This window comes from Heterodontus francisci, chromosome 15 (assembly GCF_036365525.1).
Source record: "Heterodontus francisci isolate sHetFra1 chromosome 15, sHetFra1.hap1, whole genome shotgun sequence".
In the NCBI taxonomy this organism is placed as follows: Eukaryota; Metazoa; Chordata; class Chondrichthyes; order Heterodontiformes; family Heterodontidae; genus Heterodontus; species Heterodontus francisci.
The window spans coordinates 79,321,300-79,348,967 of NC_090385.1; the positions used below are offsets into that span (position 1 = coordinate 79,321,300).

Sequence of the window (27,668 nt, forward strand, 5' to 3'; positions counted from 1 at the left end):
GAATAAGCAGATCAAGGTAATCGGGCCACGATTGCCATCTTAGATCGGAACTGGTTGGAACATATGCCGATCATGTTCTGATAATTTCGATGGGCAATAGAGTCAAAGAGATCCAGCAAAAATAGGTTTGAAATTGTTTTTGTAGGGTGATTTCATGATTGCAATTCCCCCCAACCACTGCCCCTCCGCACTCACCTTGATGGCAGGATGATTTCATTTATTCGTTCATGGGATTCATTAGCTATGCTTAATGGTAGTGATCATAATACTTAGCAGAGTTATGGGAAAGGAGAAAGATAAAATAGGAGTAAAGGTTCTAAATTGGGGGAGGAGCAATTCTACTGGGCTGAGAAGCAATTTAGCAAAAGTGAACTGGGAACAGCTACCTGTAGGTAAATCAGTGTCAGAGCAATGGGAGGCATTCAAGAAGCAGATTCAAGGGTTTCAGGGTAAACATATTCTCACGAGGAAAAAGGGAGGGACAGCCAAATCTAGAATCCCCTGGGTGACAAGATGCATAGAGGGTAAGGTAAGACAAAAAAGGGAAGCTTAAGTCAGACACTGAGAGCTTAATACTGCACAAAGCCTAGAAGAATACAGAAAGTGTAGGGGTGAAATTAAAAGGGAAATTAGGAAAGCAAAGAGAGGGCATGAAAAAGTACTGGCAAATAAAATCAAGGAAAATCCAAAGATGTTTTATAAGTATAAAAAAAGCAAGAGGAAAGCTATGGAAAGAGTTGAGCCTATTAGGGACCAAAAAGGCAACCTACATGTGAAGGTGGAGGTAAGGTTCTGAATGAATACTTTACGGCTGTCTTCACAAAAGAGGGGGCCAATGATGATGACGTAGTTAAGCAGGAAGAGTGTGAAATATTGGATGGGATAAACATTATAAGAGAGGAAGTATTAAAGGGTTTGACATCATTGAAAGTAGATAAATCGCCAAGCCCGAATTAAATATATCCCAGGTTGTTAAAAGAAGCAAGATGGAAATTACAGAGGCTCTGACCATCATTTCAACCGTCACTGGCTACAGGAGTGGTGCCAGTGGCTTGGAGAACTACCAACGTTAACTGTTGTTTAAAAAGGGAGGAAGGGATAATTCGAGTAATTATAAGCCAGTTAGTTTAGAATTGGTTGTGGGTAAATTATTGGAAACAATTCTGAGGGGCAGTACAAACCTTAATTTAGAAAGACATAGATTAATCAAGGAAAGTCAGTATGGATTTGTTAAGGGAAGGTCATATCTAACCAACTGCATTGAATTTTTTAAGGAGGTGACAAGTTGGATTGATAAAGACAGTATGGAGGATGTAGTCTACATGAATTTTAACAAGGCTTTTGACAAGGTCTCACATTGGCAGGCTGTCACACGGGTTCAGAGGTGAGCTGACAAGTTGGATACAGAACTGGCTCGGTCATAGAAGACAGAGGGTATCAGTGGATGGGTGCTTTTCTGAATGGAGGGATGTGACTAGTGGTGTTCCGCAGGAATCAGTGCTGGGACCTTTGCTGTTTGTAGTATATATAAATGATTTGGAGGAAAATGTAGCTGGTCTGATTAGTAAGTTTGCGGATGACACAAAGGTTGGTGGAGTTGCGGATAGTGATGAGGATTGTCAGAGGATACAGCAGGATATAGATCGGTTGGAGACTTGGGCGGAGAAATGGCAGATGGAGTTTAATCCGGACAAATGTGAGGTAATGCATTTTGGGAGGTCTAATGCAGGTGGGAGGTATACAGTAAATGGCAGAACCCTTAGGAGTATTGACAGGCAGAGAGATCTGGGCGTACAGGTCCACAGTTCACTGATGGTGGCAATGCAGGTGGATAAGGTAGTCAGAAGGCATACGGCATGCTTGCCTTCATCGGTCGGGGCATAGAGTATAAAAATTGGCAAGTCATGTTGCAGCTGTACAGAACCTTAGTTAGGCCACACTTAGAATATTCCATGCAATTCTGGTCGCCACACTACCAGAAGGACGTGGATGCTTTGGAGAGGGTACAGAAGAGGTTTACCAGGTTGTTGCCTGGTCTGGAGGGCATTAGCTATGAGGAAAGGTTGGAAAAACTCGGATTGTTTTCACTGGAACGATGGAGGTGGAGGGGCAACATGATAGAGGTTTACAAAGTTATGAGCGGCATGGACAGAGTGGATAGTTAGAAGCTTTTTCCCAGGGTGGAAGAGTCAGTTACTAGGGGACATAGGTTTAAGGTGCGAGGGGCAAAGTTTAGAGGGGATGTGCGAGGCAAGTTTTTTTTACACAGAGGGTGGTGAGTGCCTGGAACTTGCTGCCAGGGGAGGTGGTGGAAGCAGATACGATAGCGACGTTTAAGAGACATCTTCACAAATACATGAATAGGAAGGGAATAGAGGGATATGGGCCCCGGAAGTGCAGAAGGTGTTAGTTTCGGCAGGCATCAAGATCGGCGCAGGCTTGGAGGGCCAAATGGCCAAGTTCCTGTGTTGTACTGTTCTTTGTTCTTTGTCCTCTTCACAAATACATGAATAGGAAGGGAATAGAGGGATATGGGCCCCGGAAGTGCAGAAGGTGTTAGTTTCGGCACGCATCAAGATCGGCGCAGGCTTGGAGGGCCAAATGGCCAAGTTCCTGTGTGTACTGTTCTTTGTCCTTGGGATCCAAACTGTCACTCTTAGTTGAGATAAAAACAAAAATAAACCGTTCCACTTAACTCTTGTGGAGGAGAGGTGGTCTACTGCATTCTAGAATTAAATGTGAAAAATAGCTGGTTAAAACGTTAGGGTAAATTCAGCAGCCTTGTGCTCCCAGCAGTGAGTGGTGCTCAAAGGGAGCACAGATTGGAGCATTTAAGCACAGTTTAAGATTGAGCAAACGGGTTCAAATCCTGTTTTCCGCTTTGCTATCCTTGACGAATGCTAGTGAAATTGAGCAGTGGTGCTAAAACTGTAGCTGGTCAACCTGTTCCTGATCATCTTTGGGAAATGGTACTCAGTGTGATAGAGCTACTCCAGAAATATAAAGAACTGTGGTTTATTATCTTTTTAGGTTATTGCTACTTTGCAGTTGGGTGAGGACCTAACTGATTGTCCGCTGGAATCAAATCCATTCCTCCAAATTTTTTTTAAAATGTCAATGTATAGGGCAGAATTTAGTGGAGCTGCCGGGGGTCCCAATGAAGGGCCAAAAAGTCGAGGGGAACCCCACCTCAGCCCTTCGGAGGTTCCCCGTCACCCACAACCCCAGCGCAATTCAACGGCGCACAGGGCAATTAACTGCCCAGCACCGGGGTCCCCGTCGCATTAAGCACAGGAATCCTGCTTCCAAGAGCTGCCGGCAACTCAGTAGTATTGGCAGCGCCACTGGGAGCGGTGACCACTTCCAGTAATACACCAAGCCTGGGACCACGCCCATCACTGGATACCTGGACCCAAGGTGAGCGCAGCAGGGTCGCCAGTGCCAGTCTGGCAAGCCCTGGTGAGGTGGGGGAGAGGGGAGGATGGTCTTTGAAAGAAGGGGGTTGTTCGCGGAGGGACGTCTTTTGCTGCCGGGGGCCCTCCGTGGGCCAAAGATTGCCTACAGAGGATGCCCCCCCACTTCAAGCCCACAGGGAGACCATCTTGTTTTACTGGGCGACATCCCCATATGGCGGGGTCCCCCTCGCTGTTGATTTAATTCCAACAGCGATGGGAAGAGGCCCTTAAGTGGCTAGTGATTGGCCACCTAAGGGCCTCAACTGGGCTTTGGGCAGGAAGGCCATCATCGGCCTTTCCCATCCCCAACCTAATTGCAGTGTGTTGGGAAGGCAATGGGCCCTCTCCCACACATGCCCTCCACCGCCTTCCGTCACGGGTCTATGGGTGTCCTGTCTCCTAACCTGTCTCCCGGGAGCCCATTATATTCCGCCCATAGTGTGCACACACCCATCTGTTAATGTTGACTGTGGTTTGTCGTTGTTGCTTCTGTTGTTGTTTCCTCTTCTGCCTTGCCCCTCTATTCTGAAACATAATCCTGTAACAGCAAAAGATAAATTAAAATTGCAAGGCATTTTGACGAAAAGTGCTCAACACCATTTTCATAGCTACATTTTTAATAACTATGGCATGGCTATCTCAGAATTGACCCTGGATCAATGCAATCTAATCCAGGGATTGAACTGGAGGAATAAAGAGGCCAGACAACGTACACTTTACAACCATATTTATTTCTTAGGACTCCTGTACTCACATTTCCAAATCCATCTCCTTTCTCACTTATTCCCATTGTCACCCCAGGTACCATCAGATTGTAACAACAATAACTTCCAAAGATGCTTTGCAGGAGCATTATCAAACAAATTTTGACACCGGGCCAGATAAGGAAATATTACATAGCATTACATAGGACATATAGGACAGAAACAGGCCATTCCACCCAACCAGTCCGTGCCGCATCCATGCTCCACTTGAGCCTCCTCCTGTCTTTCCTCATCTAAATCCATTAGCTTAACCCTCTATTCCCTTCTCCCTCATGTCTAGCCTCCCTTAAATGCATTATACAATACTATTCAATCACTCCCACATTCCACATTCTCACCACTCTTTGGTTAAAGAGGTTTCTTCTGAATTCCCTATTGGATTTCTTAGAGTCTATCTTATATTGATGGCCTCTAGTTATGCTCTTCCCACAAGTGGAAACATTCTCTCTGTATCCACTTTCAAAACCTTTCATCATTTTAAAGACCTCTATTATGTCATTCCTTAGCCTTCTCTTCTCAAGAGAAAAAAGAGACCCAGCCTGTTCATCCATTCCTGATATGTAACCCTCGCATTTCGGTATCATGCTCATACATATTCTCTGCATTCTCTCCAGTGCCTCTGGATCCTTTTTATAATATGGTGACCAAAACTGCATGTCGTACTCTAGGTGTGGTCCATCCTAGGCTCCATACAAGTTTAACAAAACTTCCCCACTATCCCTCAATTCTATGCCTCTAGAAATAAACCCTAGTACTTGGTTTGTTTGATTTTTTAATGGCCATGCTAACTTGTGGCACAACTTTTAGTGATTGGTGTATTTGCATTCGGAGATCCTTTTGGGTTGGTTAGCTCAGTTAGCTATGGTGTGGTGCAGAATAATGCCAACAACGTGGGTTCAATCCCCGTACTGGCTGAGGTAGTTCTTGGGGCCTGTTTCCTGCCTTGCCTCATTGAGATATCATGGCATAAGCCACGATTAGCAACCCTCAGACAATGAGGACACTACATAGCGAGAGAGAGATCCCTTTGTTCCTCCACCCCACCTGGACCCGCACTTTCCAAGTTTTATGTGACCTCCTATTCTTCTTACCAAAATGTACTGCCTCACATTTATAGGTGTTGAACTTCATTTGCCAATTCTGCAAGTTAATTCATGTCCTCCTGTAACTTGTTGCAGTCCTCTTCAGTATTGACTATCCCCCCCCCCAATTTGGTGTCATCTGCAAATTTAGAAATTCTTGTTGGAAATGGTCATTGCCTGGCATTGTGTGGCACAAATGTTACTTGCCACTTATCAGCCCAAACCTGAATGTTGTCCAGGTCTTGCTGCATGCAGGCACGGGCTGCTTCATTATTGTGGAGTTACGAATAGAACTGGACACTGTGCAATCATCAGTGAACATCCCCATTTCTGACCTTATGTTGGAGGGAAGGTCATTGATAAAGCAGCTGAAGATGGTTGGGCCTATGACACTACCCTGAGCAACTCCTGCAGCAATGTACTGGGGCTGAGATGATTGGCCTTGAAGAACCACAACCATCTTCCTTTGTGCTAGGTATGATTCCAACTGGTGGAAAGGTTCCACCCGATTCCCATTAACTTCAATTTTATTAGGATTCCTTGAAGCCACAAAAAGTCAAATGCTGCCTTGATGTCAAAGGCAGTCACTCTCACCTCACCTCTGGAATTCAGCTCTTTTGTCCATGCTTGGACCAAGACTGTAAAGAGGTCTGGCACCAAGTGGTCCTGGCGGAACCCAAACTGAGCATCAGTGAGACCTTATTTTGGTGGAGCCACATTATTATTTGTTTCAGTTTCACACCCAGCACACAGCCAGACTGACAGGCTGGCTGACTGCTGGGCGGGAAAATCAGTAGCAGTAAACCACAGCTGCAGTCCCTGGAAATCAGGGGAGGGTAAGGCATAGAGAGAGATCATTGCTGGAGGGAGGAGGCCAGAAATCAGGGCTTGGGTGGGGGTGGGGAGGAGAGTGGGAGAGACAGAAGGTTATGTGCCAGTTATTGCTTGTTACCTTCTTTTTGGAATTTGAGGCCCCTGTCCTGTCGGCCTGAACCTCTTCTGGGCTTGCTGTGCTCTTCCACGTATGTTCCATTGAGTTGTTTTCCGAATGGGTGCAATTTGCTGCAAATCCTGTAAAGGGCATTGGAAATCAATTTCTTTTGAAAATTATGGTTGGAATTTAATGTTGGGCAGGAGGCGGCGCTCACTGGCCGAAAAGTCGGGGGCAAGCCTGCCTCTGCCCGGCCTGGGGAGCCATACTGGGATTTTTCGTTCCCCAGGCCCTTAATTGGCTTTGAACGGGACTTTCACCTCCTTGAGGCAGGAAGTCCCGCCTAATAGAATTGCCGGCCAATCAGTGGGCCGGCAGCTTTAGACCCAGCAGTGCCACCAGGAGCAGTGAGCGCTGCTGGGACTACACCCAGCTTCAGCAGGAGGAGGAAGGGCTGCTCCCGACAGATGATAAGTTTTTGGGGCCTCACTGGGGACAATCAGCCAGGCCCCAGTGAGACAAGTGGGGTTGGTTAGGGGGTGGGGGACTGTTATGCATTGGGGGTGGTTGGGGCTTCAGGGGCGGCCCTCCGTGGGACACAGGGTGACTGATCAGGAGGGCTCCCCCAGCCTGCAAGAAGGCCGCCAGGTTTTTGGGGCGGGAGGAGGCCCTTAAGTGGCAGTTAATTGGCCACTTAAGAGCCTTGATTGGCCTGGGGTGGGCGGGCTGTTTCTTGTCGCCGCCCCACGTATAATTGCAGCGGAGGTGGGAAGGTGTCAGGAACGGCCCCCCGCCTCCCACTCAAATTTTCAGTCCTCCTCCGTGTCACCAGCCCATTCGTTGGGGGGGGGCCATAAAATTCCGGCCTATATCATTTGTGAAGCAAAAATAAGGACCATCTGATTGATCTGCATTACCATGTGAACAGCGGCTTTACGATTTAAAGGGCTCATGCCATTTGATCTTGTTCTGGTATTTTTAGCCTGTGTCTGCGAACGTTGATTAGCCCTGTCATGCCTTTGTAATCCAGAGGTATTTCTCTTGCGTCTATTGGATCCTAATTAAATTGACACAAACAAATAATCTGCTGAGCACACTTGGCCACATTTCAATAACCTTACTGAATTATTGCCTCTGTAATTCAGCATTGGGGTTCTTAAGTAAACTGACTTAGAAAAGGATAGATTTTACAAGGCAGAGTTTCCTTGCCTGGAGCCACACTGGACAGAAGCACAGATCAAAGAATGGGAAGGTGGCCCACACCAGATCTGTACCACATATGGCTTTTTTGATGATTGAGGAGCCTCACAAATGTGACCCTATATACCAAATAATATCATGCACACAATTAGCAAATACAACATGAGAATCAAAACTGCTGAGAATGGACATTTTGCAATATCTATAGTTAAACAGTTCAGAGCAGGCACCTCAGTCAAATTAGAAGTACTTAAGAAAAATCATATTAATCCATATCTCCATTCATGAACCTAAGTCACTGGTGTTTTAATTTTCCATCTGTTTGATTTTTACATGTCCTCTTTCAGGCAACTTCCTGTGAACTTTATAATGCTTTTTGTTTTTTCATTTTATTTACTCATTTTACTTTCTTCCTACTTCATTCTATATCTTACTTTTCAATCTATATTGTTTTCGAATTCCCTACCTTTGCATTACATTTCCACACTATCAAACGCAGAATTTCCTCTGCGCTATTTTAATGAATGCATTCAAGTTGAATTTTTTCTTTTTACTATTTTGGGAACTTAAACAAAAACAAAACAGTTTCAATTCTGTAGGACCTATTCAATTATTCAGCAGAATTTTTCTGCCTATTGCAACACTTCATTCATTCTCCTTCACTCCAATAGACAGTGGGGAAGAAGCGTGTTTGGTGTAGTGGGATCTTAAATATGTCCTTCATAAATGGGCTTGCAATTTTGCTTCAGCGAATGCAGAGAAAATCTCCCTCTCCTGCTTTACTGATAATACCATTGGTCACTAGCCTACAGAAGAGTTCAGATGCTAGCAGAAGGATAACCTAAATCTGACAAATAAAAATGCAAGGCTAGATATCTTGTTCAGTTCCTGGGCTTGCAGTTGTCAGTAAGTGTTGTTGTAAAATAGTATGGTTAGCTTTGATGAAGTTGAGGTCACCTTGTACAGTTTGCTGCACTCCTCTTCCAAGTTGATTTTGCGGGTTATGAAAACCTAAATTCCATTGTCTTTTCTGTTGTTCCCTTGTCCTACTTAATGCAGTTGTTGTAGAGCCGGTTTCCCTTTTATTGAGTTCAATAATGTCATCTGAAAAATGCACAAGCATGTTTAAAATAAAAATTATACTATTGGCAAATGTTACAGGATAACTTTGCTGCAGAAAATTGGATTGTATTTTGGGATATTTAAGAAATGCAAAATACATTATCCCCTTACCTTGGTGCACTAAAGGGAAAATGGATGCTGATACTGGCAAATGGGACATCTTTGCCTCTATGTGCCATGTGACATTATCAAACAAATTTTACTCAAGTGTGAAATGTATCAGATATAGTGTAAAACAAGGCTGGAACATTATGCCTCAACTTCAGAACACTGTCCTCCAATTCTAGGTCAGAAGCTCTCTATGAAAATAACGGAAATTTTACATTTCCCATCTATCCTAATAGCCTCACTGAGAGAGATTGAAAAATACAAATGCTCCTAAATTAGAGGCAATTTTAATGTTGAGGCCTCTCAACACACTAGGAACTTAATTAAGAGTGTTCTTACATATTGCTGTTAGGGTCCTCGATGGTGATTGGAAAAGGTAAACTTTTAGCCCAACTGGGAGGACTGCATTGGCTGAAAAAAGAACACTATAGAGATAAAAAAAAAGTAACCCACTAAAAATACATACATTCTCTCAATCTAATGCTCCTTCTGTCTCTACAGTACATCAAAAAGTACACGTATGAGAAACAAAAGCAAAATACCGCGAATGCTGGAAATCTGAAACAAAAACCGAAATTGCTGCAAATACTCAGCAGGTCAGGTAGCATCCATGGAGAGAGAAACCGAGATAAGGGGCTGTGGGGGCGAGGTCTGGTGCAGGTATACTTTGAAAATAGCACTCCCGGATGACACCTCCGGAATGTGCTGCAGTTTTCAAAGCAAGGGCCGGGGAGGGGAGCTGGCAACCTGCTCGCCTCCATTTAACAGTTCATTAAGCTCATTGAACAGCTTGTTAGCCGGCCGGAGAGGGCGAGAAAGAAATTTTCAAAGCAGCGAATGGGAAGAGTGAACGGTCTAGGGCACATTTATTCAAACCTGTTGGGAGTACTGTGGGGCGGAAAAATGGAATTTTGCTGCTCAATTAAAATGTTTTCAAAAAAAGGTTGGCCAAACTGAGGTGTTCAAGTGGTGGTACAAAGTTGCCATCGACTGAGCAGAGCGGGTCAAGAACCTTATGATTAACCATTTGGCCACTTGTATGCATCATGAGGCTGCTGGCCCTTTGCTCTCCTGCTTGCTCCAGTCTTCAAGGCAACGGCAAGCCCAGTCAGTAATGGCTGCCATCTATCTGCCTTTGAGCATTGCACCCCAGAACCAGTTTCTGTCTCCAGGCAGCACCCTGCACCACTAATTGGGTGCCAAGCTTGCCTCCGGCCCATTTAGGGGCTTTGCATATTAAAATAGTGTCACGTCAATGACATAGACACGGCGGATGTCGGGACCTGACAATGATCCGGGCGTTGGGTTCCCGACCCCAGATTGAAAATCCAGCCCAATGTTTCAAGTCAATGATACTTCATCAGAACAATGTTTTTAGTGCACTCACAGGGCTGAATTTAGTAAGGCCTGTTGGAGTGGGAATCGAGGCATGGGGGGGCCAGATAATAGCGTTGAATGCGTCTGCTCAGAAATCCGATAGCATGACATCGATTCTGGATTTAGTCAGTGGTGGCAAAGCTCCAAGGCAGCTTAGCTGCACTGATGCGATGGGAGTGTAATTTGAATTATTGAACAGGTCATTTAGTACATTAACACGTGATTTTAAGCGATTCAATAGGGGGGCTTGGAATTAAGTGAACAGCAGGCGGCCCTCACATGCCTTCAGATTCCAGCCATTGAAAGATGGTGGCACCGGGGCAAGGCCTTAGTATCCCGACGGGAAAGTAGCCACGACCAGCACGGGATAGGAGAAGAGGAGGGAGCGGAGGCCATTATCGACCTGCAGTGCTGTACACTCTGCACAGGTGAGCATGTTGCCAGATGGCATTATCAGGTGGATGTGTTGCTGGGTTGTCTGCACGGGTGGCCATTCTATCAGGTGAGAGGGTTGACTCTCAGCAAGGATGGGCACTGAGGACTGTTAGCAAAGGCAAAGCTGCCAAGGTGACTTCATCTCTGCAAAAACAGCTCTCTGGAGGCCTACTGATCACCTGGCATGGGTCTCAGACACCATGTCTTTTTGGACCCCATGGCGTGATACAGCTTCTCCAAAGAAGGGAAGGCCAGGAGGCAGCTGTGCCTGTCCATGAAGCTCCAAGACGAGAATGACAGCAGCCAGCCATGCCAAGAAGGGTCCACCTGCACCAGAGAGTGTACCGGACTCAACTCAGCTACCTCCAAATGTCCGAGCAGCATTGTCAGTGAAGACTATGACTCTCCAGCGAGGCCATCACTGGGTTATGCGCCATGCTGCAGGATGTTGCGACCTATGAGATTTGGTGGTCACCCTATGCCCATGGCCTTGAAGATTACTGTGGCATTTAACTTTTACGTGTCTGGATCATTTCAAGGATCCACTGGGGAATTTGTGGGGTGTCCCAGACAGCAGCCCACACCATCAAGGAGGTGACCAATGCCCTGTTCTAGTAGGCCAGCAACTATATGTGCCATATGGATCGAGCTAAGGAACAAAAAAGGGGCAGTCACACTGCTGGAAGTATACTATAGACCCCCAAACAGTCAGAGGGAGATAGAAGAGCAGATATGCAGGCAAATCTCTGAGAAGTGCAAAAACAATAGGGCAGTAATAGTAGGGGATTTTAACTACCCCAATATTAACTGGGATAATTTTAGTGTGAAAGGAATTGAGGGAGCAGAATTCTTGAGGTGCATTCAGGAGAACTTTTGTGCTCAGTATGTAGCAAGTCCAACAAGAGAGGGTGCAGTTTTAGACTTAGTTTTAGGAAATGAAGATGGGCAGGTGGAAAGAGAGGCAATGGGAGAGCATCTTGGTGGTCGTGATCATAATTCAGTCTGTTTTAACATAATTATGGGAATGGACAAAGATAGAACAGGAGTTAAAGTTCTCAACTGGGGCAAGGCCAATTTTACTAAGCTGCGGAGTGATTTAGCGAAAGTGGACTGGAAACAGCTACTTGAAGGTAAATCAGTGTCAGAGCAGTGGGCAGCATTCAAAAGGGAGATTCAAGGGGTACAGAGTAAACATGTTCCCACAAAGAAAAGGGGTGGGACGGCCACATCTACAGCCCCATGGATGTCAAGGAGCTTACAGGCAGAAAAGGAAAGCTTATGTCCAACACCAAGAACTCAGTACTACAGAAAGCTGAGAGGAGTACAGAAAGTGGAAGGGTGAAATCAAAAAGGAAACTGAGAGGTGATCTCATTGAAACTTACAACATTTTTACTGGCGTGACAGGGTGGATGTAGATAGGATGTTTCCCCTGGCTGGTGAGTCTAGAACCAGGGGTAATAAAAACAGAAAATGCTGGAAATACTCAGCAGGTCAGGCAGCATCTGTGGAGAGAGAAGCAGAGTTAACACTTCAGGTCTGTGATCTTTCATCAGAACTGGAAAAGGTAAGAAAAGTATGAGGTTTGAAGCAAGTGAGGGGGGCACGTTAGGGTTGGGGAAGAAAACAAAAGGGAAGGTGTGTGGTAGGGCAGAGTGCAGGGGAGATTAAATAACAAAGATGTCATGGGACAAAGGCAAAGAGTGAGTTAATGGTTGTGGTGAAAGACAAAGCAGTGGTCCAGAGAGAATGTTAATGGCCGAATAATGAGCAGCTCTGTCCACAAGAAAACCAGGCAAATGGTTAAAAAAATAAAATAAAATAAAACAAAATAATTTTTAAAATAGAAAATAAAAAAGGCCAGTCATGCTCTGAAATTGTTGAACTCAATGTCGAGTCCGCAAGGCTGCAGAGTGCCTAATCGAAAGATGAGGTGCTGCTCCTAAATCTTGTGTTGAGTTTAACTGGAACATTGCAGCAGCCCAAGGACAGAAATGCGGGCATGAAAGCAGGGTGATGTGTTGAAATGGCAAGCAACCGGAAGCTTGGGGTCATGCTTTCGGACTGAGGGGAAGTATTCCGCAAAGTAGTCACCCAGTCTAAGTTTGGTCTCCCCAGTGTAGAGGCAACCGCATTGTGAGGAGCGAATATGGTATACTAAATTAAAGGAAGTTAAAGTAAATCGCTGCTTCACCTGGAAGGAGTGTTTGGGGCCTTGGATAGTGAGGAGAGTGGAGGTAAAAGGGCAGGTATTACAGCTCCTGAAATTGCATGGGAAGGGGACAAGATGATGGAGGAGTAGATCAGGGTGTCGCGGATGGAACGATCCCCTTAGAATGCTGACAAGGGAGGGGAAGGGGAGATGTGTTTGGAGGTGGTGGAAATGGCAGAGGATGATCCTTTGGAGGTGGAGGCTGGTGGGATGGAAAATGAGGACAAGTGAGAGAAGGGGTGAGGGCAGAAGTGCGAGAAATGGGTCAGACACGGGTGAGGGCCCTGTCAACCAGTGTGTGGGGGGGGGGGGGGGGAGTCCTCGGTGGAGGAAAAAGGAAGACATGTCAGAAGCGTTGTTGTGGATGGTTGCATCATCAGAGCAGATGCGTTGGAGATGGAGAAACTGGGAGAATGGGATGGAGTCCTCACAGGAAACAGAGTGCGTGGAAGTGTCGTCACGGTAGCCGTGGGAGTCGGTGGACTTATAATGAATATTAGTAGACAGCCTATCCCCAGAGATGGAGACAGAGAAGTTGAGGAAAGGAAGGGAAGTATCAGAGATAGACTAAGTAAAGGTGAGAGAAGGGTGAAAACTGGAAGCAAAGTTGATGAAGTTTTCTAGTTCGGGGCAAGAGCAGGAAGCAGCAACAATACAGTCATCAATGTACCAGAAAAAGAGGTGAGGGAGCAGGCCTGAGTAGGACTGGAATAAGGAATGTTCGACATATCCCACAAAAAGATAAGCATAACTAGGATCCATGTGAGTACCCATAGCAACACCTTTTATTTGAAGGAAGTAAGTGGAGTTGCAGGAGAAGTTGTTCAATGTAAGAACAGGTTCAGCCAGGCGGAGGAGGGTGGTGGTCGATGGGGACTGGTTGGGCCTCTGTTCAAGGAAGAAGCAGAGAGCTCTCAGACCATCATGATGGGGGAACCAAGGGACATGGTCTCAGAATAAGGGCTAGGCCATTTAAGACTGAGATGAGAAGGAATTTCTTCACTCAGAGGGTGGTGAATCTTTGGAATTCTGTACCCCAGAGGGCTGTGGAAGCTCAATGATTGAGCATGTTCAAGACAGAAATAGATAGATATCTAGATACTCATGACATCAAAGGATATGGAGATAATGTAGGAAAGTGGCGTTGAGGTAGATGATCCGCCATGATTTAACTGAATGGCTGAGCAGGCTCAACGGGGTGAATGGCCTACTCCTACTCCTATGTTCATTATTGAAGCTCGCCCTCCCCATCAACATTTTCAGGGTCACCATTGAGTTTCACCAGAAATTACTCTACCAGCCACATAAATGCTGTAAATACAAGAGGTCAGAAGCTGGGTTTTCTGCAGCGAGTGACACACCTCCTGACTCTCGAAAGGCTTTTTAGTACTTAAAAGGCACGTCAGGAGTGTGAAGAAGTACTCTCAATTTGCTTGGATGAGAGCAGCTCCAACAAAACTGAAAAAATTCAACATCATCCAGGACAAAGATCTGATTGAAATGCACAAAGATTGTGAGGGGCCTGGATAGAATCCATGTGACTGGCACCACCACCTTAAACATTCACTCCCTTTACCACCAGTGATCCATGGCTGTAGTGTGTTCCATCTACAAGATGCACTGCAGCAACTTGCCAAGGCTTCTTCAACAGCACATCCCAACCCCGTGACCACAACACCTAGAAAAACAAGGGCGGCAGGTGTATGGGAACACCTTCACCAGAGTGCTAATAACAGCACCACAGCTGCCTCAAGTAACATTTGCAATACTCAAGTGCCTGGCAATGGCCATCTCCAACAAGAGAGTGTCTAACCAGCCTCCCTTGACACTCTACGGCATTACTATTGCTGAATCCCTCGTCAGCAGCATTCTGGGCGGGGGGAGGTGGCCACCATTGACCATAAACTTAATTGGATAAGCTATATGAATAGTGTGGCTACAAGAGCAGGACAACTTAACCACCCGTGTGAGATCATTGAACTTTTTCCAGCACTGTTGCCATGTCCTTTGTGCCAGACTCCAGGCACTGACCTCCCTGGCAACATGCTCCCACTGCCTCCCAAAAAGAGAAACAGAGCGGGCTGAATTTTGCCAACCTGTCGCAGGTCCTAGCGGCAGCACTGGAAGCGGGTGCCATCACCGTATGTCGCGTGTGTGGCCAGCTGACTGTGCTCACGAGGTGGCCAGCCAATTAACATAACTAACGCACAGGACCTGTCTTACTGCAGGACGGGGGCGGGCTCCGAGGCGCTGATAGCAGCGTCAGGTGACCAGAACACAGGTGCTGATGTCATCTTTAAAGCACTGCCAGCCCTGATTGTACTGCTGCCTTTCACTGATGCAGTGAATCTGGAGTGCTGCTGGATCTCCTTGCCCCTCCTCCACTACTGCTGCTGCTGGTTTAACTCCTGGACCCCACCACCACCACCACCACTGCTGCTGCTGTTATAACTCCTGGACCCTTCCTCCATCACCGCTGCTCTGCTGTTTTAACTCCTGGATTCCCCCTCTACCAGTGCTGTGACTCCTCCACCTTCCTGTGTCCCTGCACCAGGACAGCAGACCATCTGGACGGAGCGGGAGCCAACTGGGACTATATCTGAGGCAACACACTGGGTGGCCCCATGGTTTAGTGATGCTACCCTGGAGATTCTCCTCCAGGTTGCAAGGGAAAGGCGGGAGGCCCTCTTCCCCAGCGAAGGCAAGAAGAGGTCCTCTCGCCTGACCAAGCAAGCCTGGAAGGAGATCGCAGAGGATGTCAGCAGCCGTGGGGTCACCCCCAGGACTGGGTCCAGTGCCGCAAGAGGGTCAATGACCTCCTTTGCTATGCCAAGGTGAGTCCTGTGTACCTCGCTCCTCTTTAGGGCTTGCACAAGGCTACGCGGGAGGGAATGACCACAAAGTGGCAAGGGAGTGAGCCATCACCACATCCTGGCAGATGCATGATGACAGACCACCTTCTTTCAGAGTTCACTCCCATTACATCCCCTGAGAGCAGACATGTGGAGGAGCAATTTTGGTAGACCCCATCAGGGGACAAAGGGCTGCCACTAGCAGAAGTTGTTCTCCGTGCACAGTCTAATTGTGTCCCTCTTTCCGCTTGCAGGAGAAACGGGCCCACAACACCAGGGAGACATCAAGGACTGGTGGTGGGATCCCTGATGTGCGTCCTCTGATGTCGGCAGAGAGGAGGAGGCTCTGGAGCTAGCATGGCCCAGGGCAGCTGTGCAGTTGTGGTTGCTGAGACTGGAGTGTCCGCACAAGAAAGTGAGAAGACATGGTGTTCGTGTGTCCTTCGCCACACTTCTGGAGATCCACATCATGCATGGTTGGCATGAGGAGATCTGAACAATCTAAGCCACAAATGGTTGTTTTCTCTCAGGCAGGTCACGGCATATCGGAGGCAAGCGCAACCTCTGGGACTGCCATCGACTGCTGAGGAGGAGGCAGAACGGTCAGAGGATGCACAATCACATCACAACATAGGCAAGGCTAGGATGGAGGACCTGTCTGGGGATTATAAAGCACTAGGAACGAAATTAAGGAACAGGTCCTCGAGGGTCATAATCTCCGGATTACTGCCCGAGCCACGTGCAAATTGGCTTAGGGATAAGAATATTAGGGAAGTAAACACGTGGCTAAGGGAGTGGTGTGGGAAAGAGGGGTTCCATTTCATGGGGCATTGGCATCAGTTTTGGAACCGGGGGGATCTGTACCGATGGGACGGTCTCCACCTGAACCAATCTGGAACCAGTGTTCTAGCGAAACGGATAAATAGGGTGGTCTCTAGGACTTTAAACTAGTGACTCGGGGGGAAGGGAAAGGGAAAACGACAGGGAGTATGATGGTAAATAAAATGGTAAGCAGCAGGTTAACATGTGTGCAGGAGGGTTTAAGTTCAAGGCAGACTATGAAAGAATCGGAAAGGAAGGATAACTCAGGAGTTATTAGAGATGTTGGAAATCATGAGGGTAAGAAAGCTAGCATAAAGGCACTTTACCTGAATGCTCGTAGCATTCGTAATAAGGTTGATGAGTTAACGGCACAAATCATCGCGAATGAATATGATTTGGTAGCCATTACAGAGTCATGGTTACAGGTTGGTCACGACTGGGAGTTAAATATCCAGGGGTACCAGACTATTCGGAAGGACAGACAGGAAGGTAAGGGAGGTGGTGTAGCTCTGATATTCAAGGACGACATCAGGGCGGTGCTGAGAGATGATATAGGTTCTATGCAGAATGAGGTTGAATCCATTTGGGTGGAAATTAGTAACTCTAAGAAGAAAAAGTCATTGATAGGCGTAGTCTATAGGCCACCAAATAATAACATCACATTGGGGCGGGCAATAAACAAAGAAATAACTAATGCCTGTAAAAATGGTACGGCAATTATCATGGGGGATTTTAATCTACATATAGATTGGTCGAACCAGCTCAGTCAGGGTAGCCTTGAGGAGGAGTTCGTTGAGTGTATCCGTGATAGTTTTCTTGAACAGTATGTAATGGAACCGACGAGGGAGCGAGCTATCCCAGATCTAGTCCTGTGTAATGAGACAGGAATAATTAATGACCTCATAGTTAGGGATCCTCTTGGAAGGAGTGATCACAGTATGGTTGAATTTAGAATACAGATGGAGAGTGTGAAGATAAAATCCAATACCAGGGTCCTGCGCTTGAACAAGGGGGACTACAATAGAATGAGGGAGGACTTGGCTAGAGTAGACTGGAAACAAAGATTTTATGGTGGGACAGTTAACGAGCAGTGGAGGACTTTCAAAGCAATTTTTCAAAGTGCTCAGCAAAAGTATATTCCAGTGAAAAGGAAGGACTGGAAGAAAAGGGGTATTCTGCCATGGGTGTCTAAGGAAATAAGGGAGGCTATCAAATTGAAAGAGAAGGCATACAAAGTGGCCAAAAACAGCATGAAACTAGAAGATTGGGAAAACTTTAAAGGTCAACAGAGAGCCACAAAAAGGGCTATAAAGAAAAGTAAGATAGAACATGAGAAAAAACTAGTACAGAATATAAAGACAGATAGCAAAAGTTTCTATAAATATATAAAATGAAAAAGAGTGGCTAAAGTAAACGTTGGTCCTTTAGAGGATGAGAAGGGGAATTTAGTTATGGGATATGATGAAATGGCCGAGGCATTGAACAGGTATTTTGTATCGGTCTTCACAGTGGAGGACATTAATAATATGCCAGTAACTGACAAAGAGACGAACGTAGGTGAGGACCTGGAAACAATCATTATTACGGAAGAGGTAGTGTTGGGCAAGCTAATGGAGCTAAGGATTGATAAGTCTCCTGGCCCTGATAGAATGCATCCTAGGGTACTAAAAGAGATGGCGGGAGAGATAGCAGGTGCACTGCCGATAATTTTCCAAAATTCACTGGACTCTGGGGTAGTCCCAGCAGATTGGAAAACAGCAGATGTGATGCCACTGTTTAAAAAGGGAGGTAGACAAAAGATGGGGAATTATAGACCGGTTAGCTTAACCTCTGTAGTGGGGAAGATGCTTGAGTCTATTATCAAGGAAGAAATAGCAGGGCATCTCGATAGAAATTGTCCCGTTGGGCAGACGCAGCATGGGTTCATGAAGGGCAGGTCATGCTTGACAAATCTTTTGGAATTCTATGATGACATTACGAGCAAGGTGGACAATGGGGACCCAGTGGATGTGATGTACCTAGATTTCCAAAAAGCCTTCGACAAGGTGCCGCACAAGAGGCTGCTGTATAAAATAAGGATGCATGGCGTTAGGGGTAAAGTATTAGCATGGATAGAGGATTGGTTGACTGACAGGAAGCAGAGAGTGGGGATAAATGAGTGCTATTCTGGTTGGCAATCAGTCACTAGTGGTGTGCCTCAGGGATCGGTGTTGGGTCCGCAATTATTTACAATTTATATAGATGATTTGGAGTTGGGGACCACATGTAGGGTGTCAAAGTTTGCAGATGACACTAAGATGAGTGGCAGAGCAAAGTGTGCAGATGACTGTGAAACTTTGCAGAGGAACATAGATACATTGAGTGAGTGGGCAAAGGACTGGCAGATGGAATACAATGTTAATAAATGTGAAGTCATTCATTTCGGTAGGAGTAACAGTAAAAAGGATTATTACTTGAATGGTAAAAAGTTGCAGCATGCTGCTATGCAGAGGGACCTGGGTGTCCTTGTGCATGAATCGCAGAAGGTTGGTCTGCAGGTATAGCAAGTAATTAGGAAGGCAAATGGAATTTTGTCCTTCATTGCTAAAGGGATTGAGTTTAAAAGCAGAGAGGTTATGTTGCAGCTGTCTAAGGTACTGGTGAGGCCGCACCTGGAGTACTGTCTGCAGTTTTGGTCTCCTTACTTGAGAAAGCATGTACTGGCACTGGAGAGGGTGCAGAGGAGGTTCACTAGGTTGATTCCGGAGTTGAGGGGGTTGGTTTATGAGGAGAGACTGAGTAGACTGGGATTATATTCATTGGAATTCAGAAGAATGAGGGGGGATCTTATAGAAACAGATAAAATCACGAAGGGAATAGATAAGATACAAGTGGAGAGTCTGTTTCCACTGGCAGGTGAAGCTAGGACAAGAGGGCATAGCCTCAAGATTAGAGGGAGCAGATTTAGGACTGAATTAAGAAGGAACTTTTTCACCCAAAGGGTTTTAATCTATGGAATTCCTTGCCCAGTGAAGTAGTTGACGCTTCTTCAGTAAACGTTTTTAAAGCTAAGGTAGATATCTTTTTGAATAATAAAGGAATTAAGGGATACGGTGAAAACGCGGGTAAGTGGATCTGAGTCCACGAAAAGATCAGCCATGATCTTATTGAATGGCGGAGCAGGCTCGAGGGGCCGGACGGCCTACTCCTGCTCCTACTTCTTATGATCTTATGATCTTATTCCCCTGCACCCTCTACCAGCGTAGATACTTTCATGTCAGTGGGTGTGCACTTGGGCTTAGATTCAGGGTCACAAGCTGGTGGGAGCACCACACACACACCTGAGCAGCTGACGGAGGCTGTGACAACTGAGGCCACTGACAGTCGGAGGACTGTGGATGGCCAGACCCAGACCCAGTCCTTCCATGCCATGAGTGCTACCATGTCTCTAGCGTGTGAGCGCATGGCTTCATTCATTGAGAGCTTGGCGACCCTCATGGAAAGCCAGATCCCACAGTTGCGTGCATACCAGCACACCATCGCCTTGGCCATAAACTCAATACAGCAGTAGCAAGGTGAGAGGACGAGGCGCCTGGAGTCTTATCCAGCTCCTTGTCCTTCTCTGGTCAGCAGGGTGGTTCAAGTGACCCTTGTAATGGAGGAGGAAAGGTTGACTTCTACAGCTCGGAGCTCCCCTCAGGGCGCTCTGAGTGTGGATAGCGGCTCCTCAGCACCCCCCCCCCCCCGCCCAGTGAGCCCAGCTCCAGTAGCCACGACAACTGAGTAGGCTCCTACTCATGTACAGGAACCCCTCAGCCAGCCAGGGCCTTCCAGACCTCAGGACGCCAGCTAAAGTCATCCCAGGCCAAGGGACAGCCCGATCAGCAGCCTGCCTCCATCTCAGCCGCCAGCACAGGGATAGCACCACATAAAAGCACACAAAAACATAAAAGGAGGACCTATATGCACTTGGGAATTCATGAGTATTAAATGTGGCATTGCATTGGTTCCTGCAATTGGTTAATAAATCAATTTCACATTCATAGCTGTAAATGGCTTATGCTTTCATAGCTGAATTGTGAGATGCGACCATTTACCCTTGCTCTCTCAATCGACTGCCAGCGTAGGCACAGTCTGCGTTTGGTCAGCATCTCAGATGTGCCAGAGTGTGGGATAACGCTGGGCACTAGGCACTGGTGTGCGATAGGAAGGAGGTGACAGGCTGAATACAGTGAGGTGAGTCTTTATTGAGCTCACTTTGAGAGGCTATCATGGTGGCAGGAAGCAGGTATGTATGAGATTGTCTTCTGCCTCCCTTGTGCGTCTCTCAATGGCTCTGGCCTTCGGTGCAAAAGAATCAATATACTGTGCTGCCTGTTCATTAGCTTCCTCCACATCCTCCTCATTGGATGAGGACTGGCAATCAATCATGTCCTCTTCATGCAAGACCTTCACCCTCTGCTGTGCTAGATTGTGCAGAACACAACAGACCACCATGATCTGTGAGACTCTCGCTGAGTCATACTGCAGTCTCCACCGGATCAATCAAGGCATTGGAATCTCATCTTCAGCAGCCCAATACCCTGCTTGATGATTGCTTGGGTGGACCTGTGGCATAAAGCCTGGCCACCCGACCCGAACCCGACTACACCCGACTACCCGTGTCAGGTTCGGGTGGGGTCTGTATTCTGTGTCCAGCATTCAGGCTCAGCTCGGGTCAGGCTGGACAGTACTGGCTCCATATTTTATAAATAAATGCATTAAATAACATGTTTGATATTATTAAATTCATTGCGATATTTGGGTCGGGTCGGGCATGAAGAAAAATTAAAGGACTCGGCTCCAGTTGGGCTCGGTTTGGCTTTGGTTGGGTCGGGCACTGATCGGGTTTTAATTTTATACCTGAGCAGGCCTTTACCATGGCAGATGTTGAACTTCTCCTCTGCTGCACTCTGAGAGTTCCTCAGAGACGTGAGTAGCCATGTCTTCAATGGGTAGCCCTTGTCCTCAAGAATCCAACCCTGAAGGTAAGTGGGGGACCTGAGAAACTGTGACACCGGGGACTGCTGAAGTATGTAGGCATTGGGGCTGCTTCCCAGGAAATGGGCACACCTGCAGGATGTGCTACCGGTGGCCACAGACCAGTTGAATGTCGATGGAATGGAAGCCCTTTCTGTTGATGAAGGCCGCTGACTGCTCCATCGGATGGCCACATGCGTGCAGTAGATGACACCTTGCACCTGGGGTAATCCAGCGACGGCTCCGAAGCCGATGGCCCTCTCCACCTCTCAGGGTTGGACTGGTACTGCACATAGTCACTGGCCCTCTTGAACAAGGCACTGGTCACCACCATGATGCAGTGGTAGGTGGATCCCTAGAAACAGCCAGACGCGTAAAAGTTGAGTGCCATGGTGATATTCAGGGCCAAGGACATGGGTGTCCACCAAAACACATGGATCGCAGCTCATCCTGCAGCATGGCTCCTAAGTCGGTGACCATATGGTGAGTCGCAGTCTTTGCTGATATTGCCGCTCGGACATTTGGAGATAGCTGAGGCAACTCCGGTACATTTTCTGGCTTGGATAGGTCTTTCTTGGCTGGCTGTTGCCGCTCTCCTACTAGAGCTTCAGAGGCAGGCCCAGCTGGATCCTGGCCCTCCCTCCCTCTGAGCAGCTGCTGAGTGGCACGAGGATCTACAAAGAATAGGTGGATGAGACCCATGCCAGCTGAATTTTACCCCTCCCTGTGCTGTCCTTGTAGAAGCAAACTTACCTTGGGACCTTCCCTTTGCTACTCCCCTCTGAATACGCACTAATGCCCCTTAGTGCCTACCATTGCAGACAGCCCAGCACCCGACACTGTGCCAACCCAACATTTACCCGAGAGTGAGCCCACCCGACCCTTACACCCAAGAGTGAGCCCACCCGAGCCTTGCACCCGAGAGTGAAACACCAATGCAGGGAGCCCAGCACTGCAGGCCGACATTGGCCTCCTCGCCCCCTCTTCCCTTATCCAATGCTCCCCATGGCTGCCTTCCCACAGGGTCATTGCAGCCTTGCCTCAGTACTATCACCTTTAAATGGCCGAGGGTCTGAAGTCATGTGATCCCTGTGCGCTGTTGACTAAATTTAAACTTCCACATAAAATTGTGTTCAATTCAATGCAAATGCATTCTAACTAGCTGTTCAGCAATAGTAATTGCAGTCCTGCTGTGTCGTAGCAACAATGCCACCTTGGAACTTTCCTGCCGCTAACAAAATCTGGAATGGATGTCACGCCTTCGGGTTTCGGGGCGAGTGAGCCCACCCCAATTTTTTGGCTCCCCATGCCTCCACTCCCATTCCTGCTGGCCAGATAAAATCCAGCCCAGCCTCTCTCCTGGACTCCACTCCACTCACCAGAACCTCCAGATCAGTGTTGCTAAACCTGGGAGCGGGCTCCCTGTGTACTGGGCTGTTCTGCTTCCTGTAATCTTCCCAGTTGGTTGACCACAGCCTTCACTTCAGCAGTTCAGCTGTGCTTCAATATGGAGTCTGCCTTTAAGAAGGGAAGGCTAATGGGACCACGCAGTTTTTTAACAACACTTCCTGGCTCCCCCTGCAGAGCACAGAGGCCACAGGCAGCATTTAGGAGAGAAGAACAGCATGGGAACAGCTCGGGCCTACGGTAATCATTCAAACGTTGTCTACTTTGATCTGAATGGGCATGGGCAGGGCACGAATCATGACTCTGTGCCCAAAAAAAAGGCTATCCAATTTCTAGCCCAAGTGATTTGCTATAAAAATTATGAATTGCTATTTTTTCAAATATAAACCAAAATAGAATGACAGTTGGTTTATAAACCTCATTGGTGGTTTATTAAACCTCCGAACAGGTCAGAGTTCTTTACAAAAACTATTATTACTGCATCCGAAAATGCTTTAGAAATTTTATTTTTTAAATCTGACCTCTTATCCCAGCACATGCCAAGGAAGAATATGCCCTCCCACCACAGTAGAATGACACGGCACAGAAGGAGGCCATTCAGCCAACTGTGCCTGTGCTGGCTCTTTGAGAGCATTTTCCATAGAACATAGAACATTACAGCGCAGTACAGGCCCTTCAGCCCTCGATGTTGCGCCGACCTGTGAAACCATCTGACCTACACTATTCCATTTTCATCCATATGTCTATCCAATGACCACTTAAATGCCCTTAAAGTTGGCGAGTCTACTACTGTTGCAGGCAGGGCGTTCCACGTCCCTACTACTCTCTGTGCAAAGAAACTACCTCTGACATCTGTCCTATATCTATCACCCTTCAACTTAAAGCTATGTCCCCTCGTGTTTGCCATCACCATCCGAGGAAAAAGGCTCTCACTATCCACCCTGTCCAGCCCTCTGATTATCTTATATGTCTCTATTAAGTCACCTCTTCTCCTCCTTCTCTCTAACGAAAACAACCTCAAGTCCCTCAGCCTTTCCTCGTAAGACCTTCCCTCCATACCAGGCAACATCCTAGTAAATCTCCTCTGCACCTTTTCCAAAGCTTCCACATCCTTCCTATAATGCGGTGACCAGAACTGCACGCAATACTCCAGGTGCGGCCGCACCAGAGTTCTGTACAGCTGCAGCATGACCTCGTGGCTCCTAAACTCGATCCCCCTACTAATAAAAGATAACACACCATATGCCTTCTTAACAGCTCTATTAACCTGGGTGGCAACTTTCAGGGATTTATGTACCTGGACACCAAGATCTCTCTGCTCATCTACACTACCAAGAATCTTCCCATTAGCCCAGTATTCTGCAATCCTGTTACTCCTTCCGAAGTGAATCACCTCACACTTTTCCGCATTAAACTCCATTTGCCATCTCTCAGCCCAGCTCTGCAGCCTATCTATGTCCCTCTGTAACCTACAACATCCTTCGGCACTATCCACAACTCCACCGACCTTCGTGTCATCCGCAAATTTACTAACCCACCCTCATCCAGGTCATTTATAAAAATGACAAACAGCAGTGGCCCCAAAACAGATCCTTGCGGTACACCACTAGAAACTATACTCCAGGATGAACATTTACCATCAACCACCACCCTCTATCTTCTTTCAGCTAGCCAATTTCTGATCCAAAGCACTAATTCACCTTCAATCCCATACTTCCGTATTTTTTGCAATAGCCTACCGTGGGGAAATTTATCAAACGCCTTACTGAAATCCATATAGACCACATCCACGGCTTTACCCTCATCCACCTGTTTGGTCACCTTGTCAAAAAACTCAATAAGGTTTGTGAGGCACGACCTACCCTTCACAAAACCGTGCTGACTATCTCTAATGAACTTATTCTTTTCAAGATGATTATAAATCCTATCTCTTATAACCTTTTCCAACATTTTACCCACAACCGAAGTAAGGCTCACAGGTCTATAATTACCAGGGCTGTCTCTACTCCCCTTCTTGAACAAGGGGACAACATTTGCTATCCTCCAGTCTTCCGGCACTATTCCTGTCGACAATTATCCGATTAGTTGTACTTCCCTGCAATTTCCCTGTTGCCATGTAAATTATTTTCCTTCAGTTTTTTTTCTGCTCCGGCCCCCTCCAATTTTAGGCACCATCTCCTGCTGGGGTAAATCACATCCAAGTAGGCCTTCAGTCTGCTATTCAACCTTGAAGGGCATCAGAAATGAGCACAATCTTGTTTTCACCCAATATCCACAAACAAACTCACATGTGCATACATACAAAACCATGCCTGTATGAACTTCCTAGCAGAGATCATTAGACAACAATTCAGGAGCAGAAACTCCGTCTAACTTTTCCTCTCCTTAGTTCATTGGACAATGAGGCTAATTGGTACCCCTTTGCACAGCCTGGCTAGACCCAACACACTGAGCACAGACACAGGAACAGAGTCCAGGGCCTTCCAGATCTGGACAGCTGAATAATCTGTTAATAGCTCACTATTCCAACCAAGACACGAACACCAGCCTAAGCCCCCAACGGATCTCCCCACCCCAATATATCATGGCCTCTGCATTTATCCAGACAACCTGGATGACTCATTAATAATGTGTATGTACTACTTTCTGGAGTTGTCTCCATAAACCCTTCCACTTCTTCACCTTTAAAAACCTTTTCAACCAACAACCACCCTCTTCTGATGACAGTGCCTCATTCTATGATGTGATTCTATGGTCGTTGACAGCCTTATCCAAGTGTCCATTCTTAAAGCGTCACCTAAAATCTTGAGATTTCGAAACCCTCTAGCAAGATTGCGATAGTTGGCATGTCTGGGTGCCATGCTCAGATGAGATGCTAAACTGAGGCCCCATCTATCCTCTCTAATGGGAAGATCCCATGGCAGAGGAGTTCTCCCTGGGTGTTGTGGCTAATATTTATCTTTCAACCAGCATCACTAAAAAAAAATCATCTGGTCATCAGCACATTGCTGTTTGTGGGACCCTTGTTATGTGCCTACATTTCAAAGGTACTTCATTGGCTGCAAAGCGCTTGGGATGGCTTGCAGTCTTGATTGGCGTTATGGAAATGCAAGTCTTTCTTACTTCTCACAATCCCCAGTTACCAAGTTTCCAGTAGCCTCTTATTCCTCATCTAGATCTTGTGCTTCTGTGATATCATCCTCAGCTTCCCATACATATTCTAAAACCACACAGCTCTCCCTCTCTTATTATGCTGTTACACTGCATGTCCAATGTAAATTGTCAATAAGTCAGAACTCTCTCCAACTTTTTCATGAATAAAACTGAAGTCACTCTCGGTGGGGGGAACTTTGCACTCCAGTTCCTGATTCCATCTTACTCCCTGGTTGTTCGGTAAGGCTGCAGCCAACAATGTCTGTCCTCAGTGCTCTGTTTGATTCACAGTTGGGTTTCAAATCTGATACCCTTTCCATTGCTGATTTCCACTTCCACTCTTACCACAATCAACTGCTGCTGAAACCCTCATTCACACTATTGTCTATTCAAGGCTTAACTTCCATAATGCTTTCTTTGCTGGCCTAACAAACATCACCCTACACTTAATACAAAGTGTATTACCCATTCCGTGCATCACCCATTCCGTGTTACATTCTGATCCACATATCACTCTGACTTGCTGACCTCCATTGGCTCCATATTCTCCAATGCCTCAAAATCATCCTCCTGGTTTATATATCCTTCCATTACCTCGTGCACCCTCCTGCAGCCATTTGTGCCAGTTTACATCCTCTGTTCTGCCAATGCTAGTGTCCTTTGTATTGCTTCCTCCTTCCACATCAGCCTGGTGGCACAGCTCTCTTGGACTTACACTCTGGGACTCTCTCCCTAAATCCCTCTGCATTGCTGCTTCTCTAACTATCATCTAACCCCTTCTGAAAATCAAATCTTTAATCATGTCTTTGGTCACCTTCCCTAATTCTTTTACCACTCCTTGGTGACCATTCTTGCTTCAGTGAAGCACCCTGGAGATCTTGCTGCAATAAATGTGCTATATAAATCCAAATTATGTGAACAAAAAAGTTCCTTCACAATACAAAGATTGTAAATATCTGATATTTTGACCTGATCATTTACTGCCAAAATACATATTTTTGTGAATGAAAAGATAAGTTCTAGCAGCCATTTCCCAAAACAACCGATGATGCCAAGTTGCATGTGGTGGTTTGAGATTTTCATCAAAGTTTCTTCAGCTACAAATCCTGGAGAAAACAGACCTTTTACTTTTAGCCAAATGATATCTTGGATTTCGAGTTGAACTTTACAGCTGTTTGTTTAACAATACTAACAACTCTTTAAAAAGCAATAAAATGGGAGAAGCGATTACAAACTATAAACCGGAAGCGCGATTGTTTCCAACTAATAATGTCATATTTATCTTGGCAACGCCGATCTTCTGCCGCCTATTTCTGATCGCTGTATGTGACGCTACAAGTATTTAATATCATCGTTCCATATTTAGTACTGACTCCAACGAATTGGATCTGTATGATCTTACACTCCTGCCACTTTAACCCCCTCCTCCCAGATCTCATTAAAAGTACAAAATTATCATCTAAATTAGTTTTTAGATTACATATGCAATATATTAATTCATCACTGTAATAGTCAGCTGCTCCCCCGCGTATTTTTATGTCAATAATTTTTGAAGAAAGTACACACGTGATTTTAAGAGATCGTATACTTGCCTAAAGACATGTCAATTTTTTCAGAACTTTTTTCTACTTCCATGGGAGCAGGTTCAGCCGCAAACTCGGTCATTTTCTCTTTTAAAGTGTGTGCCAATGAATAATCCAAATAGTAGTAAAGTGAAGAGGACACTGGAAAGAGTTTGTCACTTGTCCACAT

General features: G+C 46.3%; 1 protein-coding gene across 1 annotated transcript in view; it reads right to left on the reverse strand.

The window, feature by feature from the left end:
* The window catches only part of LOC137377433 (UAP56-interacting factor-like), a 63,347-nt gene extending 35,679 nt beyond the window's left edge, over positions 1 to 27,668 (reverse strand). Inside the window, exons 1-5 of the mRNA XM_068047011.1 lie at positions 27,509 to 27,668; positions 8,390 to 8,536; positions 7,150 to 7,289; positions 6,254 to 6,372; positions 3,906 to 3,993 (exon numbers count right to left, since the gene is read on the reverse strand). Coding sequence (XP_067903112.1) covers positions 3,906 to 3,993; positions 6,254 to 6,372; positions 7,150 to 7,289; positions 8,390 to 8,536; positions 27,509 to 27,668 — 654 coding nt within the window. The remainder of the gene's footprint in view (positions 1 to 3,905; positions 3,994 to 6,253; positions 6,373 to 7,149; positions 7,290 to 8,389; positions 8,537 to 27,508) is intronic.